Source organism: Staurois parvus, unplaced genomic scaffold (assembly GCF_062004578.1).
Source record: "Staurois parvus isolate SC_StPar_1 unplaced genomic scaffold, SC_StPar_1.0 ptg003082l, whole genome shotgun sequence".
Taxonomy (NCBI): domain Eukaryota; kingdom Metazoa; phylum Chordata; class Amphibia; order Anura; family Ranidae; genus Staurois; species Staurois parvus.
The window spans coordinates 133,331-158,563 of NW_028320878.1; the positions used below are offsets into that span (position 1 = coordinate 133,331).

The 25,233-nt window shown below is 47.4% G+C and overlaps 1 protein-coding gene across 1 annotated transcript in view; it reads right to left on the reverse strand.

Moving 5' to 3' along the window:
• The window catches only part of LOC149428624 (secreted frizzled-related protein 2-like), a 31,612-nt gene extending 11,238 nt beyond the window's left edge, over positions 1 to 20,374 (reverse strand). Inside the window, exons 1-3 of the mRNA XM_089667194.1 lie at positions 19,833 to 20,374; positions 4,073 to 4,607; positions 3,433 to 3,510 (exon numbers count right to left, since the gene is read on the reverse strand). Of these exons, the coding sequence (XP_089523320.1) occupies positions 3,433 to 3,510; positions 4,073 to 4,571 (577 nt within the window). The 5' untranslated portion in view covers positions 4,572 to 4,607; positions 19,833 to 20,374. The remainder of the gene's footprint in view (positions 1 to 3,432; positions 3,511 to 4,072; positions 4,608 to 19,832) is intronic.
• Positions 20,375 to 25,233: the final 4,859 nt, after the last annotated feature.

Genomic DNA, 25,233 nt, shown 5'->3' on the forward strand with positions numbered 1-25,233 from the left:
TGGTGGTCAGTGGGAAGAATGTCCCTTACATTGGTGGCCAGTGGGAAGAATGCCCCTTACATTGGTGGTCAGTGGGAAGAATGTCCCTTACATTGGTGGTCAGTGGGAAGAATGCCCCTTACATTGGTGGTCAGTGGGAAGAATGTTCCTTACATTGGTGGTCAGTAGGAAGAATGTCCCTTACATTGGTGATCAGTGGGAAGAATGTCCCTTACATTAGGGGTCAGTGGGAAGAATGTCCCTTACATTGGGGGTCAGTGGGAAGAATGTCCCTTACATTGGTGGTCAGTGGGAAGAATGTCCCTTACATTGGTGGTCAGTGGGAAGAATGCCCCTTACATTGGTGGTCAGTGGGAAGAATGTTCCTTACATTGGTGGTCAGTAGGAAGAATGTCCCTTACATTGGTGATCAGTGGGAAGAATGTCCCTTACATTAGGGATCAGTGGGAAGAATGTCCCTTACATTGGGGGTCAGTGGGAAGAATGTCCCTTACATTGGGGGTCAGTGGGAAGAATGTCCCTTACATTGGGGGTCAGTGGGAAGAATGTCCCTTACATTGGTGTCAGTGGGAAGAATGTCCCTTACATTGGGGGTCAGTGGGAAGAATGTCCCTTACATTGGGGGTCAGTGGGAAGAATGTCCCTTACATTGGGGGTCAGTGGGAAGAATGTCCCTTACATTGGGGATCAGTGGGAAGAATGTCCCTTACATTGGGGGTCAGTGGGAAGAATGTCCCTTACATTGGTGTCAGTGGGAAGAATGTCCCCTACATTGGTGGTCGGTGGGAAGAATGTCCCTTACATTGGTGGTCGGTGGGAAGAATGTCCCTTACATTGGGGGTCAGTGGGAAGAATGTCCCTTACATTGGTGATCAGTGGGAAGAATGTCCCTTACATTGGTGGTCAGTGAGAAGAATGTTCCTTATATTGGGGGTCAGTGGGAAGAATGTCCCTTACATTGGGGTCAGTGGGAAGAATGTCCCTTACATTGGGGATCAGTGGGAAGAATGTCCCTTACATTGGTGGTCAGTGGGAAGAATGCCCCTTACATTGGGGGTCAGTGGGAAGAATGCCCCTTACATTGGGGTCAGTGGGAAGAAGGCCCCTTACATTGGGGGTCACTGGGAAGAATGTCCCTTACGTTGGGGGTCAGTGGGAAGAATGCCCCTTACATTGGGGGTCAGTGGGAAGAATGTCCCTTACATTGGGGGTCAGTGGGAAGAATGTCCCTTACATTGGGGGTCAGTGGGAAGAATGTCCCTTACATTGGGGGTCAGTGGGAAGAATGTCCCTTACATTGGGGGTCAGTGGGAAGAATGTCCCTTACATTGGTGGTCAGTGGGAAGAATGTCCCTTACATTGGGGGTCAGTGGGAAGAATGTCCCTTACATTGGGGGTCAGTGGGAAGAATGTCCCTTACATTGGGGGTCAGTGGGAAGAATGTCCCTTACATTGGGGGTCAGTGGGAAGAATGTCCCTTACATTGGGGGTCAGTGGGAAAAATGTCCCTTACATTGGGGGTCAGTGGGAAAAATGTCCCTTACATTGGGGGGTCAGTGGGAAGAATGTCCCTTACATTGGGGGTCAGTGGGAAGAATGCCCCTTACATTGGTGATCAGTGGGAAGAATGCCCCTTACATTGGTGATCAGTGGGAAGAATGTCCCTTATATTGGGGGTCAGTGGGAAGAATGCCCCTTACATTGGTGATCAGTGGGAAGAATGTCCCTTACATTGGGGGTCAGTGGGAAGAATGTCCCTTACATTGGTGATCAGTGGGAAGAATGTCCCTTACATTGGTGATCAGTGGGAAGAATGTCCCTTACATTGGGGGTCAGTGGGAAGAATGTCCCTTACATTGGTGATCAGTGGGAAGAATGTCCCTTATATTGGGGGTCAGTGGGAAGAATGTCCCTTACATTGGGGATCAGTGGGAAGTATGTCCCTTACATTGGTGATCAGTGGGAAGAATGTCCCTGACATTGGGGGTCAGTGGGAAGAATGTCCCTTACATTGGAGGTCAGTGGGAAGAATGTCCCTTACATTGGTGATCAGTGGGAAGAATGTCCCTTACATTGGTGATCAGTGGGAAGAATGTCCCTGACATTGGGGATCAGTGGGAAGAATGTCCCTTACATTGGGGATCAGTGGGAAGAATGTCCCTTACATTGGTGTCAGTGGGAAGAATGTCCCTTACATTGGGGGTCAGTGGGAAGAATGACCCTTACATTGGGGGTCAGTGGGAAGAATGTCCCTTACATTGGGGGTCAGTGGGAAGAATGTCCCTTACATTGGTGATCAGTGGGAAGAATGTCCCTTACATTGGGGGTCAGTGGGAAGAATGTCCCTTATATTGGGGGTCAGTGGGAAGAATGTCCCTTACATTGGTGATCAGTGGGAAGAATGTCCCTTACATTGGGGGTCAGTGGGAAGAATGTCCCTTACATTGGGGGTCAGTGGGAAGAATGTCCCTTACATTGGGGGTCAGTGGGAAGAATGTCCCTTACATTGGGGATCAGTGGGAAGAATGTCCCTTACATTGGTGATCAGTGGGAAGAATGTCCCTTACATTGGGGGTCAGTGGGAAGAATGTCCCTTACATTGGGGATCAGTGGGAAGAATGTCCCTTACATTGGGGATCAGTGGGAAGAATGTCCCTTACATTGGTGTCAGTGGGAAGAATGTCCCTTACATTGGGGGTCAGTGGGAAGAATGACCCTTACATTGGTGATCAGTGGGAAGAATGTCCCTTACATTGGGGGTCAGTGGGAAGAATGTCCCTTACATTGGTGATCAGTGGGAAGAATGTCCCTTACATTGGGGGTCAGTGGGAAGAATGTCCCTTATATTGGGGGTCAGTGGGAAGAATGTCCCTTACATTGGTGATCAGTGGGAAGAATGTCCCTTACATTGGGGGTCAGTGGGAAGAATGTCCCTTACATTGGGGGTCAGTGGGAAGAATGACCCTTACATTGGGGGTCAGTGGGAAGAATGTCCCTTACATTGGGGGTCAGTGGGAAGAATGTCCCTTACATTGGGGGTCAGTGGGAAGAATGACCCTTACATTGGAGGTCAGTGGGAAGAATGTCCCTTACATTGGTGATCAGTGGGAAGAATGTCCCTTACATTGGTGGTCAGTGGGAAGAATGTCCCTTACATTGATGGTCAGTGGGAAGAATGTCCCTTACATTGGTGGTCAGTGGGAAGAATGTCCCTTACATTGGTGGTCAGTGAGAAGAATGTCCCTTACATTGGGGGTCAGTGGGAAGAATGTCCCTTACATTGATGGTCAGTGGGAAGAATGTTTCTTACATTGGTGATCAGTGGGAAGAATGTCCCTTACATTGGTGATCAGTGAGAAGAATGGTCTTTACATTGGTGGTCAGTGGGAAGATTGTCCCTTACATTTGCAAGAACAACTTTACGTTACTTACCAAAATCCCAAGAGCAAAAATCTTGCAGGAATGCTTTGTCAACGTCTCCTCCATTCTGGCAGGCGGCACACGGGAGCTCTGTGGACAGAAGTCACGGTTACATTGGTGGACAGAGACTCTTCTATGTGACATTACAATGTTTTCTCTAGGAGGTCTCAACCAGGGGCTGACTGACCATTTGGAAACTCGGGCACTGCCCGAGGGCCCGGGGTCAGTAGGGGGCCCCATGAGATGCCCCTGGTACCTTTTTCATGGGCTTTTTTGAGTTTGGGCAAGGACACAGAGGCCCCATGTTCCCCTATTGCCCAGGGGCCCCATGAGTTGTCAGTCCACCCCTGGTCTCAACGCTACTTATTTGAAGGAAGCTGATGCATATCTGAAACCCTGCCTAGTTTTATCGCCACTTTGGTCCATATTGGAGAGATTTACCTTCACTTCCTTTCAGGACCAAAGTGATGGCAAATCTCACCAGTGGGGACACAAACATTTTCAATAGAGCGATGGAGGGTTCAAATTTGACAATTTTCTTTTTTTTTTGTTGTATGTGCCTTCACTCGTTCCCTGGGTAAGTTAAATTCTAGGTTACTGTACTTGGACCTCCAGACCCAAGTCCTGACCAGTGATGATCGGGGTCACCTACCTTCTTTCACCACCAGTGGCTTCTCCTCCATGCCAGCAGGGGGCACACACAGCTCATTGCCCTCAGGGAACTGGGTGCAGTTAAACATGTCGGGCCAAGGGAAGCCAAAGGCAGCCATTACTGGTGTGCAGCCATCGCGGACCTCTTCACAGAGGGATCTGCAGGGGTGGACGGCCTCCTCCAGGTCGCTCAGACAGACGGGGGCGAAGAGCGAGCACAGGAACTTCTTGGTGTCGGCATGGCACTGCTTGGTGAGAAGAGGCACCCAGGATCCGGCCTGCTGCAGAACCTCTTTCATGGTGTCATGGCCCAGCAGGTTGGGCAGACGCATCTCTCCATAGCCCACTCCATGGCACAGGGTCATGCTGCTGGGGATCAGCTTGCAGCTGCTCTTACGGGTGCTGAGCTGGGTGAGGATGAAGGGGAAGGTGCTCGCTGGGTGAAGATGGACCCCAATGCCCAAGAGGACCCCGATGCACTGGAGTAGCCACATGGTCATCTCTGGAGTATTATACAGGACACAAGTCTAGATGGACTAAAAGAGAGAAAAAACAAAAAAAAGTCAGACATTCCTTGACCTTCATATAATAGCTGAAGAAATGGAAACGGGTCTACCGGGTCCATCAATACCGGATCTCAGGGGACACCTAGTGAGGGTTGGGGTTAGGGGTGATAGGAGACGATGGACCCAAAACATGTGCCTCACCCTCGTATTTTTGGCAGCCCAATTTATTTGAAATGAGCAGAAATCAGTACATCACTATGGAGTATGTCAGAGCTATATAAATGTATAATAATAGTGTGCGACTGTGGAGGGAGGGGACATTAGAGTGTAAGCTCCTCTGGTACAGAGACTGATGTGACTGTGGGGGAGGGGACATTAGAGTGTAAGCTCCTCTGGTACAGAGACTGATGGGACTGTGGGGGAGGGGGCATTAGAGTGTAAGCTCCTCTAGTACAGATCACAAAAAATTATTTAAACAGAAAGCGCCAATCAACAAAATAATTCTATAAAAAGCTGCAAACTTCTAACCCAAATTATTGGTGAAAAATGAAAACAACAAAATCAGAATGCGCTTGTATCATATATCGTGCATAACTGTGCAAAAATTGTAAATATATATTGTAAAAAAAGAGAAAGAAAAAGAACCCCAGTGAATCTCTACATAAATTGTTCAAATATAAAAGTCCAAAATTATTTCTTCTTAAAAAATAAATCCACCGTGCTAATCCACCACCAGATGAATGGAATAAACTCACCAGAGCTAGATGCTGATCAAATTATAAATCAGCACAAGCGTGTTTGCTCTGGGAGCGATGAAGAAATCCAAGGAAGCACCCTTCTGTAATAAGAAATCCAGGCACCAGGAGCAATACTCTGCAACCACTATATGATATGGCCAGGACTTTTCAAACAGCGATCATCCTCCAAACACATGATCGTATCACTCCAAAATAAAGAAAAGGCATGATGGTGCAGTACGTAAAAAATGTGTATATTTATTTAAAACTCATAGTACTCACAAAACAAGTGTCCACCTGACACTGGTATAACAAGCGGTAGAATGCACAAAAGCATGTACGAACGAACGATCCAACGAACGAAACTCCGTTCACCGCGGACACCTCGCCGACAGTTTCCGGGAACGTCCTGACGTCATCCAATAAGCTCCGCCCTACGCGTTTCGTCACACTGACGTCCTCACGGAGCGGCATGGATTTAGACGTCAATTCCATCTATATATACCGCTCGCACTCTGCACAGCGGTATTTCTTTATCCAATCACAGCGGCGCTATAGTCATATACCGCCGCTCAATTGGCAAAGATGCAATTATATCACAGATCCTATAATCACATACATTCAATGTTTGTTATAACATATATGCTAAAAATATATTAAAAAGGAATAAACTATATTTTATATCAAGTCATTTACAAAAATGACTAATTACATAATCATGAGCTTTATAAAGGGGAATTCTAACCCACAAACTTGAAATCCATTACATACCAAAGTTCCATTTTTTTTCCAAATACATTGTTATATACCTTTTCTAATCAACGAACTCTCCACCCAATTCCATAAGAGACATATATGTATGCATATATTGTATTAATATTATAAAATTGACTCCCCTCCCTCCAAAGAAACCGGCCTCAAATCTCTGAAAAGAAGCCTCACTCATCATCCATAATCCAATTAAATCAGCATACATATATATCTCTTTTTTCCTTTTAACAAAAAACTCTCCACTATATCATTCTACTATTACCAAAGAATATATTTAAAAATTCGTCAAAAAACAATTCAGATCAATATCTATATTTAAACCATTTGGTTTCAATACATCTAATTCGTATATCCAAAACGTCTCCCTTTTGGATATTTCATTGATCATATCTATTCCTCTCCAGTGTTTTTTTACGCTTTCTATTCCATAAAAGGTTGCTAGACTTGGATCACTGTTATGTTTTAATTTAAAGTGTTTTGACACACTATGTTTATCATACCCCTTTCTTATATTGTTAAGATGTTCTCCAATTCTTGTTTTTAATCGTCTACCTGTCCTCCCCACGTACTGTAAGTGACATGGGCACTCTAAGACATAAATTACATGGGATGTCCACTTTTTCCAACCTTTTATGGAATAGAAAGCGTAAAAAATATAATTGATATTGATCTGAATTGTTTTTTGACGAATTTTTAAATATATTTCTTTTATATAAAAAATATATAAAAATATATATTTATATATATTTTTAAATATATTCTTTGGTAATAGTAGAATGATATAGTGGAGAGTTTTTTGTTAAAAGGAAAAAAGAGATATATATGTATGCTGATTTAATTGGATTATGGATGATGAGTGAGGCTTCTTTTCAGAGATTTGAGGCCGGTTTCTTTGGAGGGAGGGGAGTCAATTTTATAATATTAATACAATATATGCATACATATATGTCTCTTATGGAATTGGGTGGAGAGTTCGTTGATTAGAAAAGGTATATAACAATGTATTTGGAAAAAAAATGGAACTTTGGTATGTAATGGATTTCAAGTTTGTGGGTTAGAATTCCCCTTTATAAAGCTCATGATTATGTAATTAGTCATTTTTGTAAATGACTTGATATAAAATATAGTTTATTCCTTTTTAATATATTTTTAGCATATATGTTATAACAAACATTGAATGTATGTGATTATAGGATCTGTGATATAATTGCATCTTTGCCAATTGAGCGGCGGTATATGACTATAGCGCCGCTGTGATTGGATAAAGAAATACCGCTGTGCAGAGTGCGAGCGGTATATATAGATGGAATTGACGTCTAAATCCATGCCGCTCCGTGAGGACGTCAGTGTGATGAAACGCGTAGGGCGGAGCTTATTGGATGACGTCAGGACGTTCCCGGAAACTGTCGGCGAGGTGTCCGCGGTGAACGGAGTTTCGTTCGTTGGATCGTTCGTTCGTACATGCTTTTGTGCATTCTACCGCTTGTTATACCAGTGTCAGGTGGACACTTGTTTTGTGAGTACTATGAGTTTTAAATAAATATACACATTTTTTACGTACTGCACCATCATGCCTTTTCTTTATTTTGGAGTGATACGATCATGTGTTTGGAGGATGATCGCTGTTTGAAAAGTCCTGGCCATATCATATAGTGGTTGCAGAGTATTGCTCCTGGTGCCTGGATTTCTTATTACAGAAGGGTGCTTCCTTGGATTTCTTCATCGCTCCCAGAGCAAACACGCTTGTGCTGATTTATAATTTGATCAGCATCTAGCTCTGGTGAGTTTATTCCATTCATCTGGTGGTGGATTAGCACGGTGGATTTATTTTTTAAGAAGAAATAATTTTGGACTTTTATATTTGAACAATTTATGTAGAGATTCACTGGGGTTCTTTTTCTTTCTCTTTTTTTACAATATATATTTACAATTTTTGCACAGTTATGCACGATATATGATACAAGCGCATTCTGATTTTGTTGTTTTCCTCTAGTACAGAGACTGATGTGACTGTGGGGGAGGGGGCATTAGAGTGTAAGCTCCTCTAGTACAGAGACTGATGTGACTGTGGGGGAGGGGGCATTAGAGTGTAAGCTCCTCTAGTACAGAGACTGATGTGACTGTGGGGGAGGGGGCATTAGAGTGTAAGCTCCTCTAGTACAGAGACTGATGTGACTGTGGGGGAGGGGACATTAGAGTGCAGGGGCGGACTGACCATTTGGAAACTCAGGCATTGCCCGAGGGCCCGGGGTCAGTAGGGGGCCCCATGAGATGCTCCTGGTACCTTTTTTGAGTGTGGGCAAGGTCCCAGGGGCCCCATGATCCCCTATTGCCCGGGGGCCCAATGACTTGTCAGTCCACCCTTGTTAGAGTGTAAGCTCTTCTGGTACAGAGAATTGATGTGACTTTGTGGGGGGGGGGGGGCATTTGAGTGTAAGCTCCTCTGGTACAGAGACTGATGTGACTGTGGGGGAGGGAGGGGACATTAGAGTGTAAGCTCCTCTGGTACAGAGACTGATGGGACTGTGTGACTGTGAGGGGATATTAGAATGTAAGCTCCTCTGGTGCATGTACAATGTCATTGGCTTTGTGTACAGTAGTACAGAATATATCGGAACGATTTCTGCATGTTTATGGACCAAGCGCTCATCCTTTATCTTGGTGAAACCAAACCGATCAATTGGGGAAAACCATTCCAAGCAACTCCGTTTTTCCCTACAGTGGTTTGGCAAGACGGAGCGTCCAAAGGATTACAATCATTCCCCACCCAAACACAATCGGGGGTCTAGGTGATGCAGAATTGGTGAACTGATGGGACTAAAGGTTTCCCCAGACTCCACTTTTGGGAGCATGTTTCCACCACATTTGTAAGGGATTAAATTGGCTTTGAGAAAAAGTGTAATATTTTTGGAAAGAACCAATCACACCCGCCACCCTGGACCAATAAGGGAAGAGGGGAAGACTTGTTACGCGTTTGCCTCCTTCCTTGCTCCGTGACCATCCTAATTAAATTTGGAGCGCCTTATAAAAGTTTTGTCTTCCAATTAAAGACAGCAAAAGGCGGCTGAGACCAGCTGAGAAATTGGAGACAAAACATCGAATTAGAGAACTGAAAAATGAAGAAAACAATCAAAAGCGGTTTTATAAAGCAGGAAGACCGGGGTCACCGGCAGGAGGAAGGAGGTCCTGATTCCTCTATATAGATCCTATCACTAGAGGGGTCACCGGCAGGAGGAAGGAGGTCCCGATTCCTCTATATAGATCACTAGAGGGGTCACTGGCAGGAGGTCCTGATTCCTCTATATAGATCTTTATATCTCTAGAGGGGTCACCGGCGGGAGGAAGGAGGTCCTGATTCCTCTATATAGATCACTAGAGGGGTCACCGGCAGGAGGAAGGAGGTCCTGATTCCTCTATATAGATCACTAGAGGGGTCACCGGCAGGAGGAAGGAGGTCCTGATTCCTCTATAGAGATCACTAGAGGGGTCACCGGCAGGAGGAAGGAGGTCCTGATTCTTCTATATATATCTTTATATCACTAGAGGGGTCACCGGCAGGAGGAAGGAGGTCCTGATTCCCCTATATTATTATTATTATACAGTATTTATAAAGTGCCAATAGTTCGCTCAGCGCTGTACATTACAAAGGGGGACAGAACATGTGACAGAACAATACCAATACAATGCAAAACATGAGGGGATCGAGGGCCCTGCTCTTTCGAGCTTACAGTCTAGGAGGGGGGGGGATGGTGGCACAGGAGGAGATAGCTGTGGGGGATGGAGTGGTAGGAAGAGTGGAAGAGGTCGGCAAGTTAGCAGGGGGTGGGGTAGGCTTCCCTGAAGAGATGGGTTTTCAGGGTGCGCCTAAAGGAGAGGAGAGTAGGTGATAATCTGATGGGTTGGGGCAGGGAGTTCCAGAGGATGGGTGACACCCTGGAGAAGTCCTGGAGGCGGGCATGGGAGGAGGAGACCAGGGAACTAAAGAGAAGGAGGTCTTCTGAGGAGCGGAGTGTGCGTGTTGGGTGGTACTTGGATATTAGGTCAGTGATGTCGTTCGGGGCAGTATGGTGGACGGCTTTGTACGTCAGTGTTAGGATTTTGAATTTGATCCGTTGGGCAATCGGAAGCCAGTGGAGGGATTGGCAGAGGGGGTGGCGGAGACGGAGCGGTTGGTGAGGTGGATGAGTCTGGCTGCCGTATTCAGGATGGACTGAAGCGGGGATAGCCAGCGGTGAGGCAGGCCAGTGAGGAGGGAGTTGCAGTAGTCGAGTCGTGATATGATGAGGGAGTGGATGAGCTGTTTAGTGGTTTCTGGGGTTAGGAACGTGCAGATTTTGGCGATGTTGCGGAGGCGGAGTCTGCATGTTGCGGAGGTGGAGTCTGCATGTTGCGGAGGTGGAGTCTGCACGAGTTTGTTAAAGATTGGACTTGGGGCTGGAAGGATAGGTTGGAGTCCAGAATGACACCAAGTACTCTGGCCTGCGGGGCAGGTTTGATGGTGGCGTTGTTGGATGTGATGGAGAAATCAATGGGGGGTGGTGTCCGGGCTGGGGGGGGGGGGGGGGAAGACAAGAAACTCGGTTTTGGAGAGGTTCAGTTTAAGAAAGTGGAGTGACATCCAGTCTGATATGTCGCTCAGTAGGTGTGTGATTTGGGCTGAGACCAAAGGGGTGAGGTGGGGGGTTGAGAGATAGATTTGTGTGTCGTCGGCATAGAGGTGGTAGTTGAAGCCGTGAGAGTGTATGAGTTGGCCAAGGGAGGAGGTGTAGATGGAGAAGAGAAGGGGCCCGAGGACAGAGCCTTGAGGGACCCCAACAGAGAGGGGGGAGTGAGGGGGAGGTGGTAGCATTATAGGTAACGCTGAAGGAGCGTTGTGACAGGTAGGATGAGAGCCGGGAGAGAGCAGAATCTCTGAGGCCGAGGGAGTGTAGTTTTTTGAGGAGGAGGGGGTGGTGGACTGTGTCGAAGGCCGCAGAGAGGTCAAGGAGTAGGAGCACTGAATAGTGGCCATTAGCTTTGGCGGTTAGCAGGTCGTTGGAGAGTTTGAGTAAGGCAGTTTCGGTGGAGTGTATCCCTTTATCACCGACAGGAGGAAGGAGGTCCCGATTCCTCTATATAGATCTTTATATCACTAGAGGGGTCACCGGCGGGAGGAAGGAGGTCCTGATTCTTCTATATAGATCACTAGAGGGGTCACCGGCAGGAGGAAGGAGGTCCTGATTCCTCTATATAGATCACTAGAGGGGTCACCGGCAGGAGGAAGGAGGTCCTGATTCCTCTATATAGATCACTAGAGGGGTCACCGGCAGGAGGAAGGAGGTCCTGATTCCTCTATATAGATCTTTATATCACTAGAGGGGTCACCGGCAGGAGGAAGGAGGTCCTGATTCCTCTATATAGATCTTTAATTTGACCTCAGAATAATACACGGCTCAAAAAAAAAAAATGAAAGGAAGACTTTGTAACCCGAGTCTGGCATCAAGTCAAGGAAACTCCTGGGATATTGATCTGGTCAGGTAAGTCGCAGAGGGGGTTGTTCATCAGTTTCAGCTGCTTTGGTGTTCATGAAATTAACAACAGGTGCACTAGATGGACAACAATGAGATGACCCCTAAAACAGGAATGGTTTTACAGGTGGGGGGGCCACTGACATTTTTTCCCTCCTCATCTTTTACATTTGGCTAGGGTTAGTGTCACTACTGGTAGCATGAGGCCATACCTATAGGGTTGTCACTTCATATCCCTTTAAAACCAAACACAGTCTCCCAGCACAGTCTCAAGAGCATGGAGGAGATTCCAGGAGACAAGAGCATGGAGGAGATTCCAGGAGACAAGAGCATGGAGGAGATTCCAGGACACAGGCAGTTGCCCTAGGAGGGCTGGACAGGGCCATAGAAGGTCCTTAACCCATCAGCAGGACCGGTATCTGCTCCTTTGTGCAAGGAGGAACAGGATGAGCCCTGCCAGAGCCCTACAAAATGACCTCCAGCAGGCCACTGGTGTGAATGTCTCTGACCAAACAATCATAAACAGACTTCATGAGGGTGGCCTGAGGGCCAAACGTCCTCTAGTGGGCCCTGTGCTCACTGCCCGGCACCATAGAGCTGGATTGGCATTTGCCATTGAACACCAGAATTGGCAGGTCCACCACTGGCACCCTGTGCTTTCACAGATGAGAGCAGGTTCACCCTGAGCACATGTGACAGACGTGAAAGGGTCTGGAGAAGCCGTGGAGAACATTCTGCTGCCTGTAACATGGTTCAGCATGACCGTTTTGGTGGTGGGTCAGTGATGGTCTGGGGGGCATATCCATGGAGGGACGCACAGACCTCTACAGGCTGGACAATGGCACCCTAACTGCCATTAGATATCGGGATGAGATCCTTGGACCCATTGTCAGACCCTACGCTGGTGCAGTGGGTCCTGGGTTCCTCCTGGTGAACAACAATGCCCGGCCTCATGTGGTGAGAGCATGCAGGCAGTTCCTGGAGGATGAAGGAATTGATACCATTGAATGGCCCCCACGCTCTCCTGACCTAAATCCAATAGAACACCTCTGGGATGTCATGTTTCGATCCATCCGACGACGCCAGATTGCACCTCAGGCTGTCCAGGAGCTCAGTGACACCCTGGTCCAGATCTGGGAGGAAACCACCCCAGGACACCATCCGTGGTTTCATTAGGAGCATGCTTCGACGTTGTCAGGCATGCATACAAGCACGTGGGGGCCACACAGACTACTGAGGACCATTCTGAGTTGCTGCAATGACATTTCAGCACAATGGACTCGCCTGCTGCATCATTTTTTCACTTTGATTTTCGGGGTGTCTTTGAATTCAGTCCTCTGTAGGTCGATTTTTTTCATTTCCACCAAATGATGGGGCGTCCTTACGTTCCCAACACATTACCCCATCCATGTCAGTATAGAGATTTAGCCGGAGACTTTTCCTCATTGAGATCTGATGCGTTTTCAAAGTGTTCCTTTCATTTTTTTGAGCAGTGTATGTCCAGTTCTGGAGTCCTCACTTACAAGGAGACATTGATAGAACAAGTCCAGAGAAGGCCACCAAAATGGCAAAAGGTCTGAGGAACCAGGAGAGACTGCAGAAACTGGAGGACAGAAGGGAAAGGATGGGAATGACTGGAACATTTGAGATACGTTAAAAGGTGAATAAGGTTCAGGAGGCCAGGAACAAGGGGACATGACCTCAAACCAGCAGGAGGAAAGTTCAATACTAACTTTAAAAAGTATTATTTTACTGAAAGGGTGGTTGATGCTTGGAACAGAGTTCCAGCAGAGGTAGTGGGCGAGTCAACAGCAACTGAATTTAAACGTGCTTAGGACAATCATAGATCTATCCTGCCATGAAGGTGCAGACCAGATGGACCACTTGGGTCTTCTTTTCCCGTCACAAGGTTTCTATAAAATAAAGATCTAAATATAAAATATAGAGAAACTCCCAGTGGTCACCATGCACCAGGTGACCATCTAGAGAGAAGTAGTGGGTCAGTCAACAGCCACTGAATTTAAAGATGCTTGGGACAATCCTAGATCTATACTGCCATAAAGGTGCAGACCAGGTGGACCACTTGTGCCTTCTTCTCCCATCAAAAGGTTTCTATAAAATAAAGATCTAAATATAAAGAAACGCTTGGTGGTCACTATCTACAGAGAGAGGTAGTGGGTCAGTCAACAGCCACTGACTTTAAAGATGCTTGGGACAATCCTAGATCTATCCTGCCATGAAGGTGCAGACCAGATGGACCACTTGGGTCTTCTTCTTCCATCACAAGGTTTCTATAAAATAAAGATCTAAATATAACAGAGAGAAACGCTTGGTGGTCACTATGCACCAGGTGACCATCTACAGAGGGAGGCTGTGGGTCAGTCAACAGCCACTGACTTTAAAGATGCTTGGGACAATCCTAGATCTATTCAGACCAGGTGGACCACTTGGACCTTCTTCTCCCGTCACAAGGTTTCTCTAAAATAAGAGAAACGCTTGTTGGTCACCATCTACAGAGAGAGGTAGTGGATCAGTCAACAGCCACTGACTTTAAAGATGCTTGGGACAATCCTAGATCTATCCTGCCATGAAGGTGCAGACCAGATGGACCACTTGGGACTTCTTCTCCCGTCACAAGGTTTCTATACAATAAAGATCTTAAAATGAAAAAAAAAGAAACGCCAGGTAGTCACCATGCACCAGGTGACCATCTAGAGAGAGCTTGTGGGTCAGTCAACAGCCACTGACTTTAAAGATGCTTGAGACAATCCTAGATCTATACTGCCATGAAGGTGCAAACCAGATGGACCACTTGAGTCTTCTTCTTCCGTCACAAGGTTTCTATAGAACACAGATCTAAATATAACAGAGAGAAACGCTCGGTGGTCTCTATGCACCAGGTGACCATCTACAAAGGGAGGCTGTGGGTCAGTCAACAGCCACTGAATTTAAAGATGCTTGGGACAATCCTAGATCTATCCTGCCATGAAGGTGCAGACCAGATGGACCACTTGGGCCTTCTTCTCCCGTCACAACGTTTCTCTAAAAAAGGAGAAACGCTTGTTGGTCACCATCTACAGAGAGAGCTAGTGGGTGAGTCAACCGCCACTGACTTTAAAGATGCTTGGGACAATCATAGATCTATCCTGCCATTAAGGTGCAGACCAGGTGGACCACTTGGGCCGCCTTCTCCCGTCACAAAGTTTCTATGAAATAAAGATCTTAAAATAAAAAAAAAAAAAAGAAACGCTTGGTAGTCACCATGCACCAGGTGACCATCTAGAGAGAGCTTTTGGGTCAGTCAACAGCCACTGACTTTAAAGATGCTTGGGACAATCCTAGATCTATGCAGACCAGGTGGACCACTTGGACCTTCTTCTCCCGTCACAAGGTTTCTCTAAAATAAAGATCTAAATATAAAATAAAAAGAAACGCTTGGTAGTCACCGTCTACAAAGAGAGGTAGTGGATCAGTCAACAGCCACTGACTTTAAAGATGCTTGGGACAATCATAGATCTATCCTGCCATGAAGGTTCAGACCAGATGAACCACTTGGGCCTTCTTCTCCCGTCACAAGGTTTCTCTAAAATAAAGATCTAAATATAAAAATAAAAAAAGACACGCTTGGTATTCACCATGCACCAGGTGACCATCTAGAGAGAGAGGTAGTGGGTCAGTCAACAGCCACTGAATTTAAACATGCTTGGGACAATCATAGATCTATACTGCCATGAAGGTGCAAACCAGGTGGACCACTTGGACCGTCTTCTCCCGTCACAAGGTTTCTATAGAATAAAGATCTAAATATAACAGAGAGAAACGCGCGGTGGTCACTATGCACCAGGTGACCATCTACAGAGGGAGGCTGTGGGTCAGTCAACAGCCACTGAATTTAAAGATGCTTGGGACAATCCTAGATCTATCCTGCCATGAAGGTGCAGACCAGATGGACCACTTGGGCCTTCTTCTCCCGTCACAACGTTTCTCTAAAAAAGGAGAAACGCTTGTTGGTCACCATCTACAGAGAGAGCTAGTGGATCAGTCAACAGCCACTGAATTTAAAGATGCTTGGGACAATCCTAGATCTATCCTGCCATGAAGGTGCAGACCAGATGGACCACTTGGACCTTCTTCTCCCATCACAAGGTTTCTCTAAAATAAAGATCTAAATATAAAATAAAAAGAAACGCTTGGTAGTCACTGTCTACAGAGAGAGGTAGTGGGCGAGTCAACCGCCACTGACTTTAAAGATGCTTGGGACAATCATAGATCTATCCTGCCATTAAGGTGCAGACCAGGTGGACCACTTGGGCCGCCTTCTCCCGTCACAAAGTTTCTATGAAATAAAGATCTTAAAATAAAAAAAAAAAAAAGAAACGCTTGGTAGTCACCATGCACCAGGTGACCATCTAGAGAGAGCTTTTGGGTCAGTCAACAGCCACTGACTTTAAAGATGCTTGGGACAATCCTAGATCTATGCAGACCAGGTGGACCACTTGGACCTTCTTCTCCCGTCACAAGGTTTCTCTAAAATAAAGATCTAAATATAAAATAAAAAGAAACGCTTGGTAGTCACCGTCTACAAAGAGAGGTAGTGGATCAGTCAACAGCCACTGACTTTAAAGATGCTTGGGACAATCCTAGATCTATCCTGCCATAAAGATGCAGACCAGATGGACCACTTGGGCCTTCTTCTCCCGTCACAAGGTTTCTATAAAATAGGAGAAACGCTTGGTAGTCACCATGCATCAGGTGACCATCTAGAGAGAACTAGTGGGTCAGTCAACAGCCACTGAATTTAAACATGCTTGGGACAATCCTAGATCTATCCTGCCATGAAGGTGCAGACCAGATGGACCACTTGGGCCTCCTTCTCCCATCACAACGTTTCTCTAAAATAAGAGAAACGCTTGTTGGTCACTATCTACAGAGAGAGGTAGTGGATCAGTCAACAGCCACTGAATTTAAAGATGCTTGGGACAATCATAGATCTATCCTGCCATGAAGGTGCAGACCAGATGGACCACTTGGGCCTTCTTCTCCCGTCACAAGGTTTCTATGAAATAAAGATCTTAAAATAAAAAAAAAAAAAAAAAAAGAAACGCTTGGTAGTCACCATGCATCAGGTGACCATCTAGAGAGAGCTCGTGGGTCAGTCAACAGCCACTGACTTTAAAGATGCTTGGGACAATCCTAGATCTATGCAGACCAGGTGGACCACTTGGACCTTCTTCTCCCATCACAAGGTTTCTATAAAATAAAGATCTTAATAAAAAAATATATAGAGAAACGCTTGGTGGTCACCATCTACAGGGAGAGATAATGGGTCAGTCAACAGCCACTGACTTTAAAGATGCTTGGGACAATCCTAGATCTATCCTGCCATGAAGGTGCAGACCAGATGGACCACTTGGGTCTTCTTCTCCGTCACAACGTTCCTCTAAAATAAGAGAAACACTTGGTGGTCACCATCTACAGACAGAGGTAATGGGTCAGTCAACAGCCACTGAATTTAAAGATGCTTGGGACAATCCTAGATCTATCCTGCCATGAAGGTGCAGACCAGATGGACCACTTGGGCCTTCTTCTCCCGTTACAGGGGGGTTTCTATAAAATAGGAGAAACGCTTGGTAGTCACCTTGCATCAGGTGACCATCTAGAGAGAGCTTGTGGGTCAGTCAACAGCCACTAACTTTAAAGATGCTTGGGACAATCCTGAATCTATCCTGCCATGAAGGTGCAGACCAGATGGACCACTTGGGACTTCTTCTTCCGTCACAAGGTTTCTATAAAATAAAGATCTAAATATAACAGAGAGAAACGCCGGGTGGTCACTATGCACCAGGTGACCATCTACAGAGGGAAGCTTTGGGTCAGTCAACAGCCACTGACTTTAAAGATGCTTGGGACAATCCTAGATCTATGCAGACCAGGTGGACCACTTGGACCTTCTTCTCCCATCACAAGGTTTCTCTAAAATAAAGATCTAAATGTAAAATAAAAAGAAACGCTTGTTAGTCACCGTCTACAGAGAGAGGTAGTGGGTGAGTCAACAGCCACTGAATTTAAAGATGCTTGGGACAATCCTAGATCTATCCTGCCATGAAGGTGCAGACCAGGTGGACCACTTGGGCCTTATTCTCCCGTCAGAAGGTTTCTATAAAATAAAGATCTAAATATAAAATATAGAGAGAAACACTTGGTGGTCACCATCTACAGACAGAGGTAGTGGGTCAGTCAACAGCCACTGAATTTAAACATGCTTGGGACAATCCTAGATCTATCCTGCCATAAAGATGCAGACCAGATGGACCACTTGGGCCTTCTTCTCCCGTCACAAGGTTTCTATAAAATAGGAGAAACGCTTGGTAGTCACCATGCATCAGGTGACCATCTAGAGAGAACTAGTGGGTCAGTCAACAGCCACTGAATTTAAACATGCTTGGGACAATCCTAGATCTATCCTGCCATGAAGGTGCAGACCAGATGGACCACTTGGGCCTCCTTCTCCCATCACAACGTTTCTCTAAAATAAGAGAAACGCTTGTTGGTCTCTATCTACAGAGAGAGGTAGTGGATCAGTCAACAGCCACTGAATTTAAAGATGCTTGGGACAATCATAGATCTATCCTGCCATGAAGGTGCAGACCAGATGGACCACTTGGGCCTTCTTCTCCCGTCACAAGGTTTCTATGAAATAAAGATCTTAAAATAAAAAAAAAAAAAAAAGAAACGCTTGGTAGTCACCATGCATCAGGTGACCATCTAGAGAGAGCTCGTGGGTCAGTCAACAGCCACTGACTTTAAAGATGCTTGGGACAATCCTAGATCTATGCAGACCAGGTGGACCTTCTTCTCCCATCACAAGGTTTCTATAAAATAAAGATCTTAATAAAAAATATATAGAGAAACGCTTGGTGGTCACCATCTACAGGGAGAGATAATGGGTCAGTCAACAGCCACTGACTTTAAAGATGCTTGGGACAATCCTAGATCTATCCTGCCATGAAGGTGCAGACCAGATGGACCACTTGGGTCTTCTTCTCCGTCACAACGTTCCTCTAAAATAAGAGAAACACTTGGTGGTCACCATCTACAGACAGAGGTAATGGGTCAGTCAACAGCCACTGAATTTAAAGATGCTTGGGACAATCCTAGATCTATCCTGCCATGAAGGTGCAGACCAGATGGACCACTTGGGCCTTCTTCTCCCGTCACAGGGTTTTCTATAAAATAGGAGAAACGCTTGGTAGTCACCTTGCATCAGGTGACCATCTAGAGAGAGCTTGTGGGTCAGTCAACAGCCACTAACTTTAAAGATGCTTGGGACAATCCTGAATCTATCCTGCCATGAAGGTGCAGACCAGATGGACCACTTGGGACTTCTTCTTCCGTCACAAGGTTTCTATAAAATAAAGATCTAAATATAACAGAGAGAAACGCCGGGTGGTCACTATGCACCAGGTGACCATCTACAGAGGGAAGCTTTGGGTCAGTCAACAGCCACTGACTTTAAAGATGCTTGGGACAATCCTAGATCTATCCTGCCATGAAGGTGCAGACCAGGTGGACCACTTGGGTCTTCTTCTCCTGTCACAAGGTTTCTATACAATAAAGATCTTAAAATGAAAAAAAAAAAGAAACACTAGGTAGTCACCATGCACCAGGTAACCATCTAGAGAGAGAGGTAGTGGGTCAGTCAACAGCCACTGACTTTAAAGATGCTTGGGACAATCCTAGATCTATCCTGCCATGAAGGTGCAGACCAGATGGACCACTTGGGCCTTCTTCTCCCGTCACAAGGTTTCTATAAAATAGGAGAAACGCTTGGTAGTCCCCATGCATCAGGTGACCATCTAGAAAGAGCTTGTGGGTCAGTCAACAGCCACTGACTTTAAAGATGCTTGGGACAATCCTAGATCTATGCAGACCAGGTGGACCATTTGGACCTTCTTCTCCCGTCACAAGGTTTCTATAAAATAGGAGAAACGCTTGGTAGTCTCCATGCATCAGGTGACCATCTAGAGAGAGCTTGTGGGTCCTAGATCAGCCACTAACTTTAAAGATGCTTGGGACAATCCTAGATCTATGCAGACCAGGTGGACCACTTGGACCTTCTTCTCCCGTCACAAGGTTTCTCTAAAATAAAGATCTAAATATAAAACACAGAGAAACGCCCGGTGGTCACCATGCACCAGGTGACCCTCTCCCTCCATTCCAAACCATGGACGGGGACTTACCTTGCGTAGGTTTTGCGAGCAGACGGCGAACTCCCAGGGAGAACAGGCTCCGGCAGGAAAAGTCTGGATAGGTATGCAGTTGTGTCTTGAATATCCAGCTGCTGGAATGGGGGATGTAAAAACAAACAAAAAAAAAAAAAAAAAGCCCCAGCCAATAATGAGAGCGGGTCTCCGGCTGTGTTTTGCCCGCAGGCACAAGTACACAAGCTCCCCTCGGATTAGTATCATAAATTTCCAGGCGTGGCGATAATTCAATAAAAGGCACGGCGAGCAGACCGAGTCCTGAAAAGGTCTCTTGTGCAAACACACAGAAATTCGTGCTGACTTGGTGTTTGGTCTGTGGAGCCCGGCCTGGGGTTTGGGGCTGTTTGAAGAGTGAAGTCCGGGCAGATCTGTGAGCAGAACAAGACCCGGCACGCTGGGCGGCCCACGGCGTGGAGGGGAAATTGGAATTCACCGACATGACGGTGAAAATGGATCCCACCAGCGTCGGGGAAAGGTCCTCTACCACCCAGGGCGACGGAAGGGACCAACATGGGTCCCCCCCCCCTCCCCCTATGAGCTCTGAACTTCTTCAGTAGCAGAGGTTGCAGGTCCTGCCCTTTATTGTTACCCCCCCTCCTCCGCCTAACCTGACCATGCCCAGGGTCCTATAAAAAAAAACCAGATGTGCAGCCCCCATAAAACCTGCTATATGGGGCGAGACATGACGGAGCGGAGGAGGAACAATGGAGCGGAGGAGGAACAACGGAGTGGAGGAGGAACAATGGACACCAGGACAGGAAGCGAGGGAAAATCTTCCAATGGGGACACCAGGACAGGAAGCAAGGGAAAATTTTCCAATGGGAACACCAGGACAGGAAGTGAGGGAAAATATTCCAATGGGGACACCTGGATAAGAAGTGAGGGGAAATCTTCTAATGAGGACAACAGGACAGGAAGCAAGGGGAAATCTTCTAATGGGAACACCAGGACAGGAAGTCTTCCAATGGGGACACCTGATAGGAAGTGAGGGGAAATCGTCCATTGGGGACACCTGGATAGGAAGTGAGAGTAAATCTTCCAATGGGGCAGCAGGGCAGGAACTAAGGGGAATCTTGCAATTGGGATACAAGGGTCAGTAAGTGAGGGGAATCTTCCAATGGGGACAGCAGGACAGGAAGCGAGGGAAAATCTTCCAATGGGGACACAAGGGCAGGAAGCGAGAGGAAATCCTCTAATATGGACACCAGGACAAGACGTGAGGGGAAAATCTTCTAATGGGAACACCAGGACAGGAAGTGAGGGGAAATATTCCAATAGGGACACCTGGATAGGAAGTGAGGGGAAATCTTCTAATGGGAACACCAGGACAGGAAGTGAGGGGAAATCTTCCATTGGAGACACCTGGACAGGAAGTGAGGGGAAATATTCCATTGGGGACACCTGGATAGGAAATCTTCCAATGGGGCAGCAGGGCAGGAAGTGAGAGGGAATCTTCTAATGAGGACACCTGGACAGGAAGTAAGAGGGAATCTTCTAATTGGGACACCTGGACAGGAAGTGAGGGGAATCTTCCAACGTGGACACCAGGACAGGAAGTGAGAGGGAATCTTCTAATGGGGACACCTGGACAGGAAGTGAGAGGTACAGCAGGACAGAACATGAGGTGAATCTTCCAATGGGAAAACCAGGACAGGAAGCGAGGGGAAATCTTTCAATGTGGACACCAGGTCAGGAAGTGAGAGGAAATCTAAGGGGGACACCTGGACAGGAAGTGAGGGGAAATCATCTAATGGGGCAGCAGGGCAGGAACTGAGGGGAATCTTGCAATTGAGATATCTTCCAATGGGGACACCAGGTCAGGAAGTGAGAGGAAATCTTCCAATAGGGACATCAGGACAGGAAGTGAGGGGAAATCTTCCAATGTGGACACCAGGTCAGGACGTAAGAAAATATTTCCAATAGAGGGAAAAAAAAAAAACTCTCTGAAAGATGATCCATTGCAGATTGCTCTTCAGAGGGCAGCGTTTGTCTATGTCTATGCATGTGGGACGGTGATCCCGCAGCCCAGCAGCTCCTTCCTTTCCCTGGGCTGGCCTACACACAATATCGGACGGCAGGAGGTGACCACGCATTGTTGGCTGCTACATTTGGGGGCCATTAAGAATGAATTGCACCTCAGCACAGCACAGCTGTGGGCCCCTAGTGCAGGGCCACGCTCCATGGGGGGATAGCACACACCTTCCTGCCTCATAGACGTGTATGGAGCGGTCTGCGGCACGCAGAGGATCTGATCAGTCCACACACAGGAAGATTCACCTGATATTGTGTATCGGATGGTCTTGGATCCTCCCAATTGGCTGATCTTCGGGATGGCTCCGATCTCTTCTTCATACATCTGTATCTTCTATAGTGGGGACCCTTCAGACTGGAAATCCTTCGAGGGCCATTCCATAGTCCTGACATCCTCCCAGAATCCCCCTCTATGGCCAATGGTGACCTCTATGGTGTCAGAGGACTGAGCTCACCATCCCCTCCCCCGAGGAACGCCCCAACTCACCACACCCGCTAACCCTTCACCTGCCCACAATAATCCACTGAGTGCCAGGAGGGGCCCCGTCGTGTGTGAGCCCCAGGAGAGGCCCCAATACATGTGGGTACCAGGAGGGACCCCAATGTGTGTGAGAGCCAGAAAGGGACCCAATGTGTCTGAGCCCTAGAAGGGGCTCCGGTGTGGGTGAGCACCAGGAGGGGCCCCAATGTGGGTGAGCACTGGGAGGGGTTCCGATGTGTCTGAGCCCAAGGAGGAACCCCAATGTGGGTGAGCACCAGGAGGGGCCCCGATGTGGGTGAGCACCAGGAGGGGCCCCGATGTGTGTGAGCTCCATGAGAAACTCCAATGTGGGTGAGCGCCAGAAGGGGCCCCCAAGTGTGTGAGCTCCATGAGGGACTCCAATGTAGGTGAGCGCCAGGAGGGGCCCCAATCTGTGTGAGTGCCAGGAGGGACTCCAATGTGGGTGAGCGCCAGGAGGGGCCCCGATGTTTTTTATTTTATTTTTTAATTTATTTATTTCAGGTACTTATATAGTGCCGTCAATTTACTCCGCGCTTTACATATATATTGTACATTCACATCAGTCCCCGCCCCCGAGGAGCGTACAATCTAAGGTCCCTAACTCACATTCATACATACACATACTAGGGACAATTTAGACAGGAGACAATTCACCTACCAGCATGTCTTTGGAGTGTGGGAGGAAACCGGGGTACCCGGAGGAAACCCACACAGGCACAGGGAGAACATGCAAACTCCAGGCAGGTGGTGCCGTGGTTGGGATTCGAACCAATGACCCGAGTACTGCCAGGCGGAAGTGCTAAGCACTTAGCCACTGTGCTGCTCCACTCCCCTTACTTCCTGTCTTGGTGTTCCCACTGGATGATTCCCCCTCACTTCCTGTCTTGGTGTCCCCACTGGATGATTTCCCCTCACTTCCTGTCCTGGTGTCCCCACTTAATGATTTCCACTGACTTCCTGTCTTGGTGTCCCCACTGGATGATTTCCCCTCACTTCCTGTCTTGGTGTCCCCATTGGAAGATTTCTCCTCACTCCCTGTCTTGGTGTCCCCATTGAAAGATTCCCGATCACTTCCTGTCCTGGTGTCCCCACTGGATGATTTCCCCTCACTTCCTATCCTGGTGTCCCCATTGGAGGATTTCCACTCACTTCCTGTCTTGGTGTCACGACTGGATGATTTCCCCTCACTTCCTGTCTTGGTGTCCCCATTGGACGATTTCCCCTCACTTCCTGTCTTGGTGTCCCCACTGGATGATTTCCCCTCACTTCCTATCCTGGTGTCCCCATTGGAGGATTTCCACTCACTTCCTGTCTTGGTGTCACCACTGGATGATTTCCCCTCACTTCCTGTCTTGGTGTCCCCATTGGACGATTTCCCCTCACTTCCTGTCTTGGTGTCCCCACTGGATGATTTCCCATCATTTCCTGTCTTGGTGTTCCCATTGGAAGATTTCTCCTCACTTCCTGTCCTGGTGTCCCCATTGGAAGATTCCCCCTCACTTCCTGTCCTGGTGTACCCATTGGAAGATTTCCACTCACTTCCTGTCTTGGTGTCCCCACTGGAAGATTTCTCCTCATTTTCTGTCTTGGTGTCCCCACTGGATGATTTCCCCTCACTTCCTGTCTTGGTGTCCCCATTGGAAAAGTTCCCCTCACTTCCTGTCCTGGTGTCCCCACTGGATGATTTCCCGTCACTTCCTGTCTTGGTGTCCCCACTGGATGATTTCCCCTCACTTCCTGTCTTAGTGTCCTCACTAGATGATTTCCCCTCACTTCCTGTCCTGACGCCCCCCATTGCAAGATTTCTCCTCACTTCTTGTCCTGGTGTCCCCATTGGAAGATTTCTCCTCACTTCCTGTCTTGATGTCCCCACTGGATAATTTCCCTTCACTTCCTGTCTTGGTGTCCCCATTGCAAGATTTCCCCTCCCTTCCTGTCTTGGTGTCCCCATTGGAAGATTCCCCCTCACTTCCTGTCTTGGTGTCCCCATTGGAACAATTGTAAACGCACGTAGAAGTCTAGAGGAGAACTGGAAGGAATGCTATGAAACACAGGAGCGCCCTCTACCGGCCTGGCTGTCTCTGGCTCCCCTGCCTTCTGACCTGGAGCAATCATGCGGCCAGTGAAGTCAGGACTCCTGTGACACAGAACATGCTGATGGCCCCGGAACTCCATTCCATCCGGGAGACGAGTCCAGGTGAGCTACAGCGGACTCTGCAGGGAGCCTGAGTGACTGCACCGCCCCCTAGGTGGCCTGATGGGGAACAACACCATCATTATTCATCCACCATCCACTTCCTGGACTGAGATCACCTTGTGACCTGCTACAAAGTTACACTGTACAGTCTAATCACTGGGGGAGGAGACTGAGGAAATGACTCCTCCCCCTTCTACAAAGTTACAATGTACAGTCTGATCACTGGGGGAGGAGACTGAGGAAATGCCCCCTCCCCCTTCTACAAAGTTACAATGTACAGTCTGATCACTGGGGGAGGGGAGACTGAGGAAATGACTCCTCCTCCTTCTACAAAGTTACAATGTACAGTCTGATCACTGGGGGAGGGGAGACTGAGGAAACGACTCCTCCTCCTTCTACAAAGTTACAATGTACAGTCTGATCACTGGGGGAGGAGACTGAGGAAACGCCTCCTCCTCCTTCTACAAAGTTACAATGTACAGTCTGATCACTGGGGGAGGGGAGACTGAGGAAATGACTCCTCCTCCTTCTACAAAGTTACAATGTACAGTCTGATCACTGGGGGAGGAGACTGAGGAAATGACTCCTCCCCCTTCTACAAAGTTACAATGTACAGTCTGATCACTGGGGGAGGGGAGACTGAGGAA